The sequence below is a fragment of the Hemiscyllium ocellatum genome, chromosome 10 (assembly GCF_020745735.1).
Source record: "Hemiscyllium ocellatum isolate sHemOce1 chromosome 10, sHemOce1.pat.X.cur, whole genome shotgun sequence".
NCBI lineage: Eukaryota > Metazoa > Chordata > Chondrichthyes > Orectolobiformes > Hemiscylliidae > Hemiscyllium > Hemiscyllium ocellatum.
In genome coordinates this window covers 14,124,399-14,140,466 of record NC_083410.1, presented here as the reverse complement: position 1 = coordinate 14,140,466, position 16,068 = coordinate 14,124,399, and the positions used below count along the sequence as shown (strand labels likewise).

At 44.1% G+C, this 16,068-nt stretch overlaps 1 protein-coding gene across 1 annotated transcript in view; it reads left to right on the top strand.

Moving 5' to 3' along the window:
* The first annotated feature begins 471 nt into the window (after nt 1–471).
* The window catches only part of LOC132819282 (cation channel sperm-associated auxiliary subunit epsilon-like), a 99,918-nt gene continuing 84,321 nt past the window's right edge, over nt 472–16,068 (top strand). The window contains exons 1-3 of the mRNA XM_060830708.1: nt 472–484; nt 10,169–10,233; nt 11,095–11,581. Of these exons, the coding sequence (XP_060686691.1) occupies nt 472–484; nt 10,169–10,233; nt 11,095–11,581 (565 nt within the window). The remainder of the gene's footprint in view (nt 485–10,168; nt 10,234–11,094; nt 11,582–16,068) is intronic.

The window sequence follows — 16,068 nt, the reverse complement described above, 5'->3', positions numbered from 1 at the left end:
TTGCACGCACATAATCCAGCAATGTTGTGTCCCTTGTTAAGATGGAGTTCTTCCTGTATCATATGCACTGACTGCATTGAATGCTGAAATGCTAAGATCACTTGGTGATTTCATTCACATGATATTGGTTGACAGTCTAGATGAATGAACATACCAATTAGAAGTCGGCCATTATGTTCATTTAGCCTACTCCATCATTTTACAAGATGGACAAGTTGGGCCAAGGGACCAGTTTCTGTGCTGTAAACCTCTCCGGTTGTCTGATCATCATGAATCTGCTTGTGGTCTCAACTCCACATTCTGAATTACCCCAATAACCTTTGATTTCTTTGCTTGTTACAAACTTGTCTACCTCTGCTTTAAAAGTATTCAATGTCCCTGCCTCCACTGCTCTCTAAGGAAGAGAGATACAAAGATTCACAACCCTTTGAGAGAAAAAAAACTTTTGTCTGAAATGGGAAACCCGAAAAAATGGCAATGGAAGGTAAATAAAGGAAGACTAATGTTTCTACTCTACGCAGTCACATATTTTGCATTTTTGGAACAATTAACTGAATTGGAAGGTAGGCTTCTACAACTCAAAAACAGAAAGATTTTGTTTCTTGAAAACCAAATGATCTATATTATTGAGCTGTGCAACCCAATGTTGCTTCTTAGAAGGCAAAAAACAGAGAGCAGTCTGAATGGCACTCAGAATCTTCTGAATTAAGGAAATTCTGCCTGGTTGACCTGCAGTGTTAAAAAAAATCTGCGTGTACCATAACCAACAGAAAGAGAAAAAAAACATCCAGAGTATGCAGATAGCACTTCTCTCTGAGTATGGGGATAACTCAGAAAACCACTAAAAAGCTAAAAGCATTTGTATAAGACCAAAGTTGAACTGATCACCATTTGAATTGAGGGATGACCATCGCTGTATAGTTAACAGCATCTCACAACTGGAAAAATCGAAAGGACTGTCAGACAAAAAGGACTTGCACCTATGGTCTGGACTTCAGATCTTCAGAATTTTATTTACCCCCTTTTTTGTACATTTTCTATCCGTACAATATGTGATAGAGTCGTAGAGATGTACAGCACGGAAACAGACCCTTCAGTTCAACTCGTCCATGCTGACCAGATATCCCAACTTAATCTAGCTGAATTTACCAGCACTTGGCCCAGATCCCTCTCAACCCTTCCTATTTATTTCTTCATCCAGATGCCTTTTAAATGCTGTAATTGTACCAACCTCCACTGCTTCCCTCTGGCAGCTCATTACATACAAACACTACCCTCTGTATGAAAAAAATACCCGCTAGGTTCCTTTTATATCTTTCCCCTCTCATCCTAAACCTATGCCCTCTAGTGCTGGACTTTCCCCACCCCAGGGATAAAGACCTTGTCTATTTATCCTATCCATGCCCCTCATGATTGTATAAACCTCTATAAGGTCACCCCTCAGCTTCTGATGCTCCAGGAAAAACAGTCCTATAGCATATTCAGCCTCTCCCTATAACTCAAATCCTCCAACCCTAGCAACATCCTTGTAAATCTCTTCTGAACCTTTTCAAGTTTCACAACAACCTTCCAATTGGAAGAAGACCAGAATTGAACGCAATATTCCAACAGTGTCCTAACCAATGGCCTGTACAACCACAACATTACCTCCCAACTCCTATAATCAATGCTCTGACCAATAACGGAAAGCATACCAAAGCTTTCTTCACTATCCTATTTACTGTGAATCTACTTTCAAGGAGCTGTGAAACTGCACTCCAAGATCTCTTTATTCAGCAATGCCCCATTAAGTGTATAAGTCCTGCTAAGATTTGCTTTTCCAAAATGCAACACCTTGCATTTATCGAAATTTATCTGCTACTCCTCAGCCCACTACCCCATCCGCTTAAAATCCCATTGTACTCAGAGGTAACCTTCTTCGCTGTCCACTACACTTCCAATTTTGGTGTCATTTGCAAACTTACTAACTATATCTCTAATGCTCATAAATCATTTATATAAATGATGAAAAGTAGTGGAATCGGCATCGATCCTTGTGGCACACCATTGGTCACAGGTCTCCAGTCTGAAAAGCAATCCTCCACTACCACCCTCTGTCTTCTACCTTCGAGCCAGTTCTGTATCCAAATGGCTGGTCCTCCCAGTATTGCATGAGATCTAACCTTGCTAACCAGTCTCCCGTGGGGAACCTTGTTGAATGCCTTACTGAAGTCCATATAGATCAGTCCACTGTGCTGCCCTCATCAATCCTCTTTGTTACTTCTTCAAAAAGGTTTGTGAGACTTGATTTCCCACGCACAAAGCCATGCTGACTGTCCCTAATCAGTCCTTGCCTTTCCAAATACATGTAAATCCTGTCCCTCAGGATTCTCTGCAATAACTTGCCCACCATTGATGTCATGCTCACCAGTCTATTGCTCCCTGGCTTTTCCTCACCACCTTTCTTATATAGTGGCACCATCTTAGCCAACCTCCAGTCTTCCAGCACCTCACCTGTAACTATCAATACAGAAAATATCTCAACAAGGGGCCCAGCAATCACTTCCCTAGTTTCCCACAGAGTTCTAGGGTACACCTGATCAGGTCTGGGGATTTTCTACTTCTGTGCGTTTCAAGACATCCAACACCTCTACCTCTGCAATATGGACATTTTTCAAGATGTCACCATCTATTTCCCTACATTCTATATCTTCCATGCCCTTCTCTACAGTAAACACTGATGCAAAATACTCGTTTAGTGTCTCCCCCATCTCCTGTGGTTCCACACATAGGTTGCCTTGCTGATCTTTGAGGGGGCCTATTCTCTGTTGTCCTTAATGTATTTATAAAAACCCTTTGGATTGTCCTTTTATTATGTATGTTTTTATTGAAAAAATCATTTTTACTCTTTGACAAAAAGGTCTGAAAAGTACAAAAGTACAGAAGAATAGAAAGAATACCATACTATTATATTACAATAATGCTAACAATAAACTACCTACTACTCTGCGGGATACAATCATCTCATATTTACTTTAACCCAAGATAAAATAAACTCGAATTAAATGAAATCGAATTAAATTAAACTACACTCCAATCAAACTAAATTGCATTACACTATTCCACTCACCATACCTCCACTAAAGCACCCGTCCATGGGAGCAATGGTTATTATACCCATATTTATCAGGCCTCTTTCCCCCGGGGTACCCGGACCACCATATACTGCTCTCATGGCTTATAAAGGCATGAATCAGTACCACTGATAGGTCCACGTCTATGTAATTTAGAAAGGTCCGCCATGTCTTATAAAATTGCTCTGTTCCATGGTGCACCATACTTGTCACATAATCTTGGGAGGGCATCATAAGTCTGCACCACTTTGCAAGACCTGGAGGTTTTTCTGATATTTAGTTCATTATAATGTTCTTCCTTGCATAGCATGTAAGAATATTAAATAATCTCTTCCCATGCTCGCTCAGAGAGGGCAGATTCAACAGTCCCAAAAAAAAGATACCGAATCCTCCTTAATTTCAATTCCCAGGATTTTGTCCAGATCATTCACTATGGCATCCCAGTATCCACGAATCTTGTAACAGGACCAAAAGCAATGTGTAAAGGTGCCTATCCTGATTTTACATTTGAGACATCTTGGAGAAGATCCTTTCCTAAACTTTCCTAACTCTCTGGTGTCAAATGGGCCCTGTGAAGGACCTTCAATTGCTTGTGTTTTATTGCATATTGAGATTTTCTTTACATTCTCCCATATCTCCTCCCATGTTTCTGATGAAATTTCTTCCCCTAACTTGTGATTTCAGATCTCATGGAGTCTCTCCACATCCCCCAAGGTGCTTCCTCTCTGCCTATGGTACATGCTACTAACAGAGAGAGGGCTCCCGCATCGGAGGACTCTTCTCTCTATATCTGATTTGTAGAACTGAGCCAAGAGCATGGTCCTCTTTTGTATATAATCCATAACCTGAAAGTATCGGAAAAGGTCCCTGTTGGGAATCCCGTTTTTCTGATTTAATTCGTTAAAAGACATCAAGACCTCTCCCTTGAATAAGTCTCTCAAATAGGAGATTCCTTTACCCTCACATGCTCTAAAGCCGGAATCTACTGACCCTGGCCTAAATCCTGGGGCAGAAAGTGAGGACTGCAGATGCTGGAGATCAGAGCTGAAAATGTGTTGCTGGAAAAGCGCAGCAGATCAGGCAGCATCCAAGGAACAGGAGATTCGACGTTTCGGGCATAACACCCTCCTTCGACTGACTGAACTGGTATCCACTGACACCCTCCTTCGACTGACTGAACTGGTCGTTCCAATCCTCCCACTTCCTCCAAACCAAAGGAGTTGCCATGGGCACCCGCATGGGCCCCAGCTATGCCTGCCTCTTTGTAGGATATGTGGAACAGTCCATCTTCCGCAACTACACTGGCACCACCCCCCCACCTTTTCTCCGCGACATCAGTGACTGTATCAGCACTGCCTCGTGCTCCCATGAGGAGGTTGAACAGTTCATCCACTTTACCAACACCTTCCACCCCGACCTCAAATTCACCTGGACCGTCTCAGACTCCTCCCTCCCCTTTCTAGACCTTTCCATTTCTATCTCGGGCGACCGAATCAACACGGACATTTACTGTAAACCGACTGACTCCCACAGCTACCTAGACTACACCTCCTCCCACCCTGCCACCTGTAAAAACGCCATCCCATATTCTAAATTCCTTCGTCTCCGCCGCATCAGCTCCCAGGAGGACCAGTTCCAATACCGTACAGCCCAGATGGCCTCCTTCTTCAAGGACCGCAGATTGCCCCCAGAGGTGATTGATGATGCCCTCCACCGCATCTCCTCCACTTCCCGCTCCTCCGCCCTTGAGCCCCGCCCCTCCAACCGCCACCAGGACAGAACCCCACTGGTTCTCACCTATCACCCCACCAACCTCCATATACAGAGTATCATCTGCCGTCATTTCCGCCACCTCCAAACGGACCCCACCACCAGGGATATATTTCCCTCCCCTCCCCTATCAGTGTTCCGAAAAGACCACTCCCTCCGTGACTCCCTCGTCAGGTCCACACCCCCCACCAACTTAACCTCCACTCCCGGCACCTTCCCCTGCAACCGCAAGAAATGCAAAACTTGCGCCCACACCTCCTCCCTTCTCTCCAAGGTCCCAAGGGATCCTTCCATATCTGCCACAAATTCACCTGCATCTCCACACACATCATCTATTGCATCCACTGCACCCGATGTGGCCTCCTCTATATTGGGGAGATAGGCCGCCTACTTGCGGAACGTTTCAGAGAACACCTCTGGGACACCCGGACCAACCAACCCAACCACCCTGTGGCTCAACTCCCCCTCCCACTCCACCAAGGACATGCAGGTCCTTGGACTCCTCCATCGCCAGACCATAACAACACAACGTTGGAGGAAGAGCACCTCATCTTCCGCCTAGGAACCCTCCAACCACAAGGGATGAACTCAGATTTCTCCAGTTTCCTCATTTCCCCTCCCCCCACCTTGTCTCAGTCAAATCCCTCGAACTCAGCACCGCCTTCCTAACCTGCAATCTTCTTCCTGACCTCTCTGTCTCCATCCCACTCCGGCCTATCACCCTCACCTTGACTTCCTTCCACCTATCGCATCTCCAACGCCCCTCCCCCAAGTCCCTCCTCCCTACCTTTTATCTTAGTCTGCTGGACACACTTTCTTCATTCCTGAAGAAGGGCTTATGCCCGAAGCGTTGAATCTCCTGTTCCTTGGATGCTGCCTGACCTGCTGCACTTTTCCAGCAACACATTTTCAGCTCTAAATCCTGGGGCGCCCACTAATTGGGTGAATGGTGAAGTCTTAAGCAAATTGCCCTCACCTTACCATATTATCCTCCATGCATCCATATATTTAAAATAATTGGGCTTTCACAATGCTCAGATGGATTGTATCTTGTCCATAAACAGTAAATTGAAAAGGGGACACCTGGCCTGCAAGGTCTCAATATCAAGCCATATTGACCTCGAGTCATTATGCACCCAGTCCCCCACATATGACAGAAGGGCGTCTATGTGGTATCTCTTCAGACGTAGGAGATCAAATCCCCGCCCCCCGCCCACCCCCCCACCATTTCCTGCCGAAGTTGCAGCTTGGTAAATTTAATTAGAGGGTGCTTATGGTACTAAATAAAAGACCCAAGCCAACCAGTAAACCTCTACAACACCTATCTGTGTAACAATAATGGGAGCATCCTCATAGGTTATAATAGTCGAGGCGGAACACTCATTTTAATTAGGGCACTACGGCCTAGTCACGATATTGGTAGCCCTCCTAATGCTGCAAGTCCTACTTTATCTTCTCAAAAAATTGTACAAAGTTATCACTATACAGCTGACAGAATGTACGAGTAATAAAAATTCTCTACTACTGCCAAAAAAGGAATCTGCGTTCCATCCTCCAGCCCCAACACTTCCACGATCCCTCCCACGGGCATGACTTCCGATTTTGTAAAGTTTATCCTGTATCCCAAAACACTGTCAAATAATTTAATTTTTTGTATTAGCCGGGGTACGGACTTTTCTATGTTAGCCAGAAACAGAAGGAGTAATTTTGTGCTCCCCAATTCCCACTTTTGGTGCCACTATTTTAGAGTCCTTCCAGATGGCCTCTGCCAACGGCTCAATTACCAGGGTAAATAGCAGCAGCAAGCGAGGACATCCCTGTTGACTACCTCTCCCCACACTAAAATTGGTTGATTTGACACCATTTGTGATAACCGCCGCCTTGGGATCTCTATATAACACTGCCACCCATCTAGTGAAGGTCCCTCCAGACCAAAGCGATTTAGAACATCAAAAAGATACAACCATTCCACCCGATCAAATGCCTTTTCTGCATCTAGGAGGACCTCTAAGCCCGGAATCAATCTCTGCTGACATACCTGCACTATTTTCAATACCCTCCTGATATTATTGGAAGAGCTGCGGCCCTTGATAAAACCCTTTTATAATAACGAACAGCATTTTTTCCAACCTCAGAGCCAGCACCTTTGATAAAATTTTGAAGTCTACATTCAATAACAAGGTAGGTCTGTATGACGTGCAATCCTCAGGGTCTTTCCCTTTCTTTAAAATTAGGGAGATTTTGGCCTCCCTTAGAGAGGGGGAAGGCAGTTATAGAGTCATAGAGATGGACGGCCATACCGACAAGATATCCCAACCCAGTCTAGTCCCACCTGCCAACCCCCAGCCCATATCCCTCCAAATCCTTCCTATTCATATACCCATCCAGATGCCTTTTAAATGTTGCAATTTTTCTAACCTCCACCACTTACCCTGGCAGCCCACTCCACAAACACCAGCCTCTGCATGAAAACATTGCCCCTTAGGTCTCTTTTATATCTTTCCCCTCTCACCCTAAACCTATGCCCTCTAGTTCTGGTCTCACCCACCTGAGGGAAAAGACCATGTCTATTTTCCCTATCCATGCCCCTCATGATTTTATAAACCTCTATAACGTCACTCCTCAGCGTCCAATGCTCCAGGGAAAACAGACCTAGCCTTTCAACATTTCCCTATAGCTTAAATCCTCAAACCCTGGCAAAATCCTTGTAAGTCTTTTCTGAACTCTTTCAAGTTTCACAACATCTTTCGGATAAGTGCTGGCTAGATGAATGACTATATATCTCCAGAAGTGGTTCAGCTAACATGTATATAAACTCCTTGCAAAATGCACTTGGGAACTCAACTGGACTGGGTGCCTTGTCACCTCTTGCACCTCTTGTATCGTCAGAGGTGCATTTAGAAGGGCGCGCTGATCTGTGTTTATAAGGGGGAGGGCCAAGTTTTCAAAAATGCATTCAATTCTCATTGCTCCATCCCCACAGCCACCCAACTGGTATAACTCTGCGTAGGATTCCCGAAATCTGGCATTAATCTTTTTCAGCTCGCTAGTAATGTTACCAATTCACTCCCTTATAGGCACAATGGACTGCGGAGCACTTTTCCTCTGTGCCAGATGAGCTAGATACCTGCGATGCGGCGAAGAGAGGGGTTTCCTTTGCAAAGGAGACCCCTACCTTTGCCGCTTGATGAACACTGAGTCCAGAGCAGCCCAGAGAGCTGTGACATGTTGTAACTTAACTACAGTTGCCGATTGGCTGCTTTCAGACAGGTCTCAAACATTTGCTGCTGCTCTCGTCTCTGCCTCTTTCTAGGTGTTGAATATGAAATAATCAGACCCCTTAAATACACCTTATTGTTTTCCAAAAGCACTGATGGATTACTGGTCGCACTCCAATTAATGTCCCAGAAAGACTGAACTCCCTTGTAATGTACTGTACAAAGTTACCATCCCTCAGCAGAAATGGATCCATGCACCAGTACCATGTGTTTGTTCCACTACCCTTGGTCTTATTATCCACGTACACTGCCACATGGTCCAAAATTGTTATGTTCCCAATCCTGCAGGCCAACACCAACTCCAAACAAAGTGACGGAATAAAGAACATTTCAATTCTCGTGTGGCACTTGTGCGGGTTGGAGTAAACCCGCACAAGTAAACCTCCGGGTGCCCTGGTTTCCTCCCACAGTCCAAAGATGTGCGGGTCAGGTGAATTGGCCATGCTAAATTGCCTGTAGTGTAAGGTAAGGGGTATGGGTGGGTTGCGCTTTGGCGGGTCGGTGTGGACTTGTTGGGCCGAAGGGCCTGTTTCCACACTGTAAGTAATCTAATCTAAAGGTAAAATCTCTTCCGTTAGGATGGTGAGACCTCCACACATCCACTAGCCCCAACTCCTTTCACAAGACACCTCCACACATCTACTAGCCCGAACTCCTTACTCAAGTCCACTAGCTGTCTAAACTGCAGCGGTGTACTCCCCAGATACCTTAGCATCCTGTCTACCCCAGGCTGCATCAGATTATTAAAGTCTCCTCCGATAATCGTACGGCGCACCTCAAGAGCCAATAATTTAGAGACTGTGTCAACTGAAAACTTGAGAGGATATGCAGGAGGACAGTTCAGAATGCTGCACTCTTCTCTATATTCCAGAGTCTTGAGAATGATGAATTCATGCTTGATTTGATCTATCACCTCAAATGGAAGGTTCGTTCGTCATGGTATGGCCACTTCTCTGTTTTTGGAGTTGAAGGAAGAGAAGAATACTCTATCGTATCCCCCCTTCTGTAACTCCAGAGGTTCCCTATCAGCTAAATGTGTCTCTCGCAATAGAGCGATGTCAACTCAATCCTTCTTGAGGTTTGAGAGCACCTTTTTCCTTTTAATGGGGGGATAGCTCCCCTTTATATTCCAGGTCCACCACCTGAACAGTTTGTAAGCCATGACTGCACACTACAGCTCACAGTCCCCTGAGAGAAAGAAGCCCACTCACTATGCGGCGAGTGGAAAAATGACAGACTTTATAAAATCTAAAAACTATTCCTACAAATGCTACTAAAACTAAGAAACCAACCACTACTCCTAACTTGAACAAATAAACACAAAAACCACATTCACTCTCCCTCCTTGCCCATAGGGGACATTCACTCCAACCTTGCAGCCTTCATGGCACTTTCCAGTTAAGGTTGCACCCAAACCCAAACAATGGAAAAAAAACATATTATTTACACTCCTGAAAGTTAACAATGGATGCCCTCCCCTCCCCCTCCCTATCTCAACCCCACACATTTTTACACCAAGTAACTACTGGACAACAGACCAATAAAATAACAGATAATTACCAAACGGATACAACGTTAAACAAACCAAATTTTACACCAAAGCAATATCAAGCCTATAAGGCTAGAAACCACGAAAGAGAAAAGAAGAAAGGGAAAATGTTTTAAAATTATGCCATTGTCCGCAAGCATCTTTTCCTCTTTCCCCCTCGGTACAAGTCACTTATTTCAGAGAGTTCACAAATTCTTTCGCTTTTTTCGCTGAGTCAGTTATAGACAGACCCCCCCCCCCCCCCCCCCATAATTAAAACGCAGTACTGCCGGGTACCTCAGAGACTGTTGAATATTTAAGTCTCTTAATCTTTTCTTAATATCATCAAAAGCCTTCCTCTTCTTAATTATGGCCCCTGCAAAGTCTTGAAAAAACATTATCTCAAACCTTTATATACCAGAATGTGTAGATCTCTTCCCAGTCTTCTACATGTTTCTATTAACTGCTTTTCTTTACAGTGCTGGAGTCGCACAAGGCCTGGGCGGGGGTGCTGATCCAACCCGAACCTGCGCATCGTGATCCGGTGGGCCCACTCCACACTCACCCGACCGACTCCATCTCCAGCCCCAGCAGGTCCGGGACCCACTTCACCAGGAATTGGGCCAGATTCTCACTTCCTCACTCTCCAGAAGACCACTACGGGGGGACCTTGATTATCTGAATGAGATGGGCAGGCACTACTTTGCAGTCTGCTCCCCGTTCAGGGGACTAGCAGCAGCACACAGCGCGCGAGACCCCACCCCAACACCGCCCACTGCTTCCCGCCAACACCGCCCCCCCCATCATCCAACACCGTCATCCACTCCTCCAGCATAGACTGCGTGAGCCCCCGCCCCCAGAGCCCCGTCCAACACTGCCCCCCATGAGCAGAACATTGTGTCACCATAGTTTGAGTCATTGAGATTCCTCTGTACCTTATCTACCTTGGCCTTTAAGAAAACAATAGTGCTAGGTTCCTCTTGCAGTTGTCTGCAAGTTTTTTTTTAATAGCTGTAATTGAATATTATTGTTCAAGTTAGTAAATAAAACATCAGATCAGCTTGTAAAACGACTTGATGTTATGATCTGGCCAAATGAGAAGGTTCTGACACATGTATGGCAAGCCTGTTAACAGAATCCTGCAGAGCATGAGGCAGTGTGTGGGAACACGAAGTGGCCAGAGGTGCTGTGTGCCGCACTGTAGGAGTCTGTGGCTTCAGGAGAGATGGTTCCTGCTCTTTGATTCTGGATTAGATTTGTTCTTCCAGCTGTAAACTTTTGAATGTTTAACCACCTCCAATTGGTGGTATACATTTGTTTGAGTTTTCTGAAAAAATACAGAGGAATTAAATATGTGTATGTTAATAATGATAATCTACATAATTTTTTTTCATTTATTTTATAGGGTGGACATGTCTTAAGTTCAGCAGCTATTTGGACTAGTGATAACTTGTATCTTTTAAATTCGAAGACAGTCACTTTTGCCAAACATTTAAAACAATATGATTGGTCGGATATCCTCAGGTTTCCAAAAAATGCCTCCAAAACCATTGGTGCAGTTTCATTTGGCTCTCGTCCTCCTGAAATTGGAGTTCTGATTGAAGTCAAGGATTATTTTAACCAAACGAAATTATTTTTAACCATCTATAATGAAGAGACCAATACATGGGTGCTTTCAACCATTTTTTTATACACTGATGCAGAGTCTTTGCCTGTTAGTCCTCTCTGTATGCAATTTATCGAATCAGCTTTGCCAGCGGTATTCATCTGGAGCAATAAAACTGTATTCTACAGCTTGAGAAACAATAGCAAGAATGGAAAGCTGCAGATTAATGGAGACGAACATCTTTCCAATGCTGTGGAAGGAAGCACTATCCATCAAATTATTTTTGGTGAAGTATTTTGTTTTCTTAATAAATTAACCATTTTTTGACAAATATGTTCTTGACATTGAAATGTTACAGAAGTAATGAAGCTAGTTGGCCCAATCAGCAACATAGGAACATTGTGCACCACTCATCACATTGAAAGCTGTCTGTTGATAGCAGTCAATCTTCTAAACTCCATTTCATTGGAGACTGAACATACAACAGATAGTGTGCATCAGGACTTTGTGGATGTCTTCCCACATGACCTATGTCAGAATTGCCTGAGAAGGTTAAACTTGTAATGGCAATTACCCCATCCTATGCAGACCCTCTGCAAATGCCTTTTAGTCTGAGCTAGAATTAGAAACTTGTAACAAATCCATTTGACTTCCCGAATAGTTGCTCAGGAAATGTTAAACTCTGTTTAATACTTGGGGTAACTCCAAAACTGACTGCCCTATCAGCCCACTGAACCAACTCAATTTCCATTCCAACCCAACCCAACTATCCATCTACTACCTGACTTTCACCTCTGATTAATTACACCTGACCCAATCTGATTACCATTCGACTACCCTGACCTGACCCAAATACATCCCAACCACTGACTACTTGCCCAACTGGACCCAATTGACCATCCCCCTACACACACATGTGAATACACACACAAACACACACACACACCCCCCAACAACTTCCCAAACTGTCCTGACTACCTGCTTGATCACTACATACCTCTTGATCCAACCTGAATACACTACCTACCCAACCTGACTATTCCTGACCAGCTGTTTATTTCTAACCACCCATTAACCTAATTACCAACTCACCTATCTGCTCAGCTCAACTACCTACCCATCTCCTATTCCCTTGAGGCAGGAGGTCTATTAAAATATTATAATTAGGTTAGAAGTTTTCCATCACAGCTGTCTTATAGGTTTAAATCTGGCTGTTAGGGTCAGCTCAAGAGAGGCAAGGACATTGTTAAGGTAAAGATTATGGAACTTATAGTGAACCAGGAGGAGTAGCATGCTTCTACCCAGCTAAACTTACTTGATTCAGTCTATTAAATCCTTCAACTGCCATCAGTTGTCCCACCCTTATCCTCAACCCACAGGTATTGGAACAATCACCAGGGACTGGACCCTATCGAGTCTTAAGGACGAATCCTCCCATCCGTCATGCTCACTCCCTAAGAGCTCCAACTAACTCAGGCCATTCCTGCTACTATGGCCTTTTTGAAACTTGAATTCTATACAGTGTAACCCAGACTTCGTAACCAAAACTCTTCCCTTCTGCCCCATGTATGAAATCTGCCCTATCAATATCAGGGCTACAGAGTTTAAACTAGGAAGCCTTTTTTGTTCATAGTTACAGCATGTTCTGAAAGTGAAACAAAGTGAGGGAAGTAAAAACGATATTATAGTAGGGTGGATAAATAAATCAGAAAGGTATGAAATAATTAGAACATAGAACAATACAGCACAGAACAGGCCCTTCGGCCCATTATGTTGTGCCAAACATTTGTCCTAGCTTAAGTACCTATCCATGTACCTATCCAATTGCCGCTTAAAGGTCACCAATAATTCTGACTCTGCCACTCCCACAGGCAGTGCATTCCAAGCCCCCACCACTCTCTGGGTAAAGAACCTACCCCTGACATCCCCCCTATACCTTCCACCCTTCACCTTAAATTTATGTCCCCTTATAACACTCTGTTGTACCCGGGGAAAAAGTCTCTGACTGTCCACTCTATCTATTCTCCTGATCATCTTATAAAGCTCTATCAACCCCTCATCCTTCGCCGTTCCAATGAGAAAAGGCCTAGCACTCTCAACCTGTCCTCGTACGATCTATTCTCCATTCCAAGCAACATCCTGGTAAATCTCCTCTGCACCCTCTCTAAAGCTTCTACATCTTTCCTAAAGTGAGGCGACCAGAACTGCACACAGTACTCCAAATGTGGCCTTACCAAGGTCCTATACAGCTGCAACATCACCTCACAACTCTTGAATTCAATCCCTCTGCTAATGAACGCTAATACACCATAGGCCTTCTTACAAGCTCTATCCACCTGAGTGGCAACTTTCAAAGAGCTATGAACATAGATCTCAAGATCCCTCTGCTCTTCCACCTTATTAAGAACCCTACCGTTAACCCTGTATTCCGCATTCTTATTTGTCCTTCCAAAATGGACGACCTCACACTTGACAGGGTTGAACTCCATCTGCCACTCCTCAGTCCAGCTCTGCATCATATCTAAGTCCCTTTGCAGCTGACAACAGCCCTCACTATCCACAATTCCACCAATCTTCGTATCGTCTGCAAATTTACTGACCCACCCTTCGACTCCCTCTTCCAAGTCATTAATAAACTTACAAACAGCAGAGGACCCAGAACTGATCCCTGCGGAACTCCACTTGTAACTGGGCTCCAGGCTGAATATTTACCATCTACCACCACTCTCTGACTTCGACCAGTTAGCCAGTTCTCTATCCAACTGGCCAAATTTCCCACTATCCCATGCCTCCTGACTTTCCGCATAAGCCTACCATGGGGAACCTTATCAAATGCCTTACTAAAATCCATGTACACTACATCCACTGCTCTACCCTCATCCACATGCTTGGTCACCTCCTCAAAGAATTCAATAAGACTTGTAAGGCAAGACCTACCCCTCACAAATCCGTGCTGGCTGTCCCTAATCAAGCAGTGTCTTTCCAGATACTCATAAATCCTATCCCTCATTACCCTTTCCATTTCTTTGCCTACCACCGAAGTAAGACTAACTGGCCTGTAATTCCCAGGGTTATCCCTATTCCCTTTTTTGAACAGGGGCACAAGATTCGCCACTCTCCAGTCCCCTGGTACCACCCCCATTGACAGTGAAGATGAAAAGATCATTGCCAACGGTACTGCAATTTCCTCTCTTGCTTCCCAAATAATCCTAGGATATATCCCGACAGGCCCCGGGGACTTGTCTATCCTCAAGTTTTTCAAAATACCCAATACATCTTCCTTCCTAACAAGTATCTCCTCTGGCTTACCAGTCCATTTCATACTCTCCTCTTCATCAATACGGTCCCTCTCATTTGTAAATACTGAAGAAAAGTACTCATTCAAGACCTCTCCTATCTTTTCCGACTCAATACACAGTTTCCTACTACTGTCCTTGATCGGACCTACCCTCGTTCTCGTCATTCTCATGTTTCTCACATACGCATAAAAGGCCTTGGGGTTATCATTGATCCTACCTGACAAAGATTTTTCATGCCCTCTCTTAGCTCTCCTAATCCCTTTCTTCAGCTCCCTTCTGGCTATCCGTATCCCTCCAACGCTCTGTCTGAACCTTGTTTCCTCAACCTTATGTAAGCCTCCTTCTTCCTCTTTACTCGACATTCAACCTCCCTCGTCAACCAAGGTTCCCTCACAAGACCATTTCTTTCCTGCCTGACCGGTACATACATATCAAGGACACGTCGTATCTGTTCCTTGAAAAAGTTCCACATTTCAACGACATCTTCCCTGACCGCCTATGCTCCCAACTTATGCTCCTCAGATCCTGTCTTGCAGCATCGTAATTACCCTTCCCCCATTGTAAAACCTACCCTGTTGCACCTCTCTCCATAACCAAGGTGAAAGTCACAGAATTTGGTCACCATCACCAAAATGCTCACCCACTAACAAGCCCATCACTTGTCCCAGTTCGTTACCAAGTACCAAATCCAATATGGCCTCCCCTCTGGTCCGACAATCTACATACTGAGTTAGAAAAGCTTCCTGGACACACTGCGCAAACACCACCCAGTCCAATCTACTTGATCTAAAGAGCTTCCAATCAATATTTACTTTTACTTTTACTATTAATTATTTTACTTGTCAACATTAACATATCCAACAAGTATTTGAAATTTAAAGAAATGTAAATCTACTTTTGATTCCACAAACAGCACAGCAGGTTTACAGAAGGAAATGTGAATATATCAATGCAGCAATTTGTAGTGTAAAAAGTTGTAACAGTAGAAAGGATGAAGGACCAAGTAATAGGAGGTCAGATGGTGCTGATGGAGATTGTGTGCAGATATAACATTTTTAATATGTATTACAGACTACAGTTAGTAAGGGTTGATTTTCAAAGCCAGAGAGGGTATCCACAAAGAGTTAGAATTTATCATGTTAAGACTTCTTAAATACACTAACATTTTCTGATATTTTCAGGAGCTAACCAGAGGGTAAGTACTGCAAGTTGATTTTTTTTATTCACTTGTGGGATGTGGGTGTTGTTGGCTGGTCAGCATTTATTATCCATCTTTAGTTGCTCTTGAGAAGGTGATGGTGAACTGCCTTCATGGACTCCATTGCAGTCCATGTTCTGGAAGAATACTCACAATGCCCTTAGGAAGGCATTTCCAAGATTTTGACCCAATGACAGTGAAGGAATGATGATATATTTCCAAGTCATGATAGTGTGTGGCTTGGAGGGGAACTTGCAAGTAGTGATGTTCCAATGT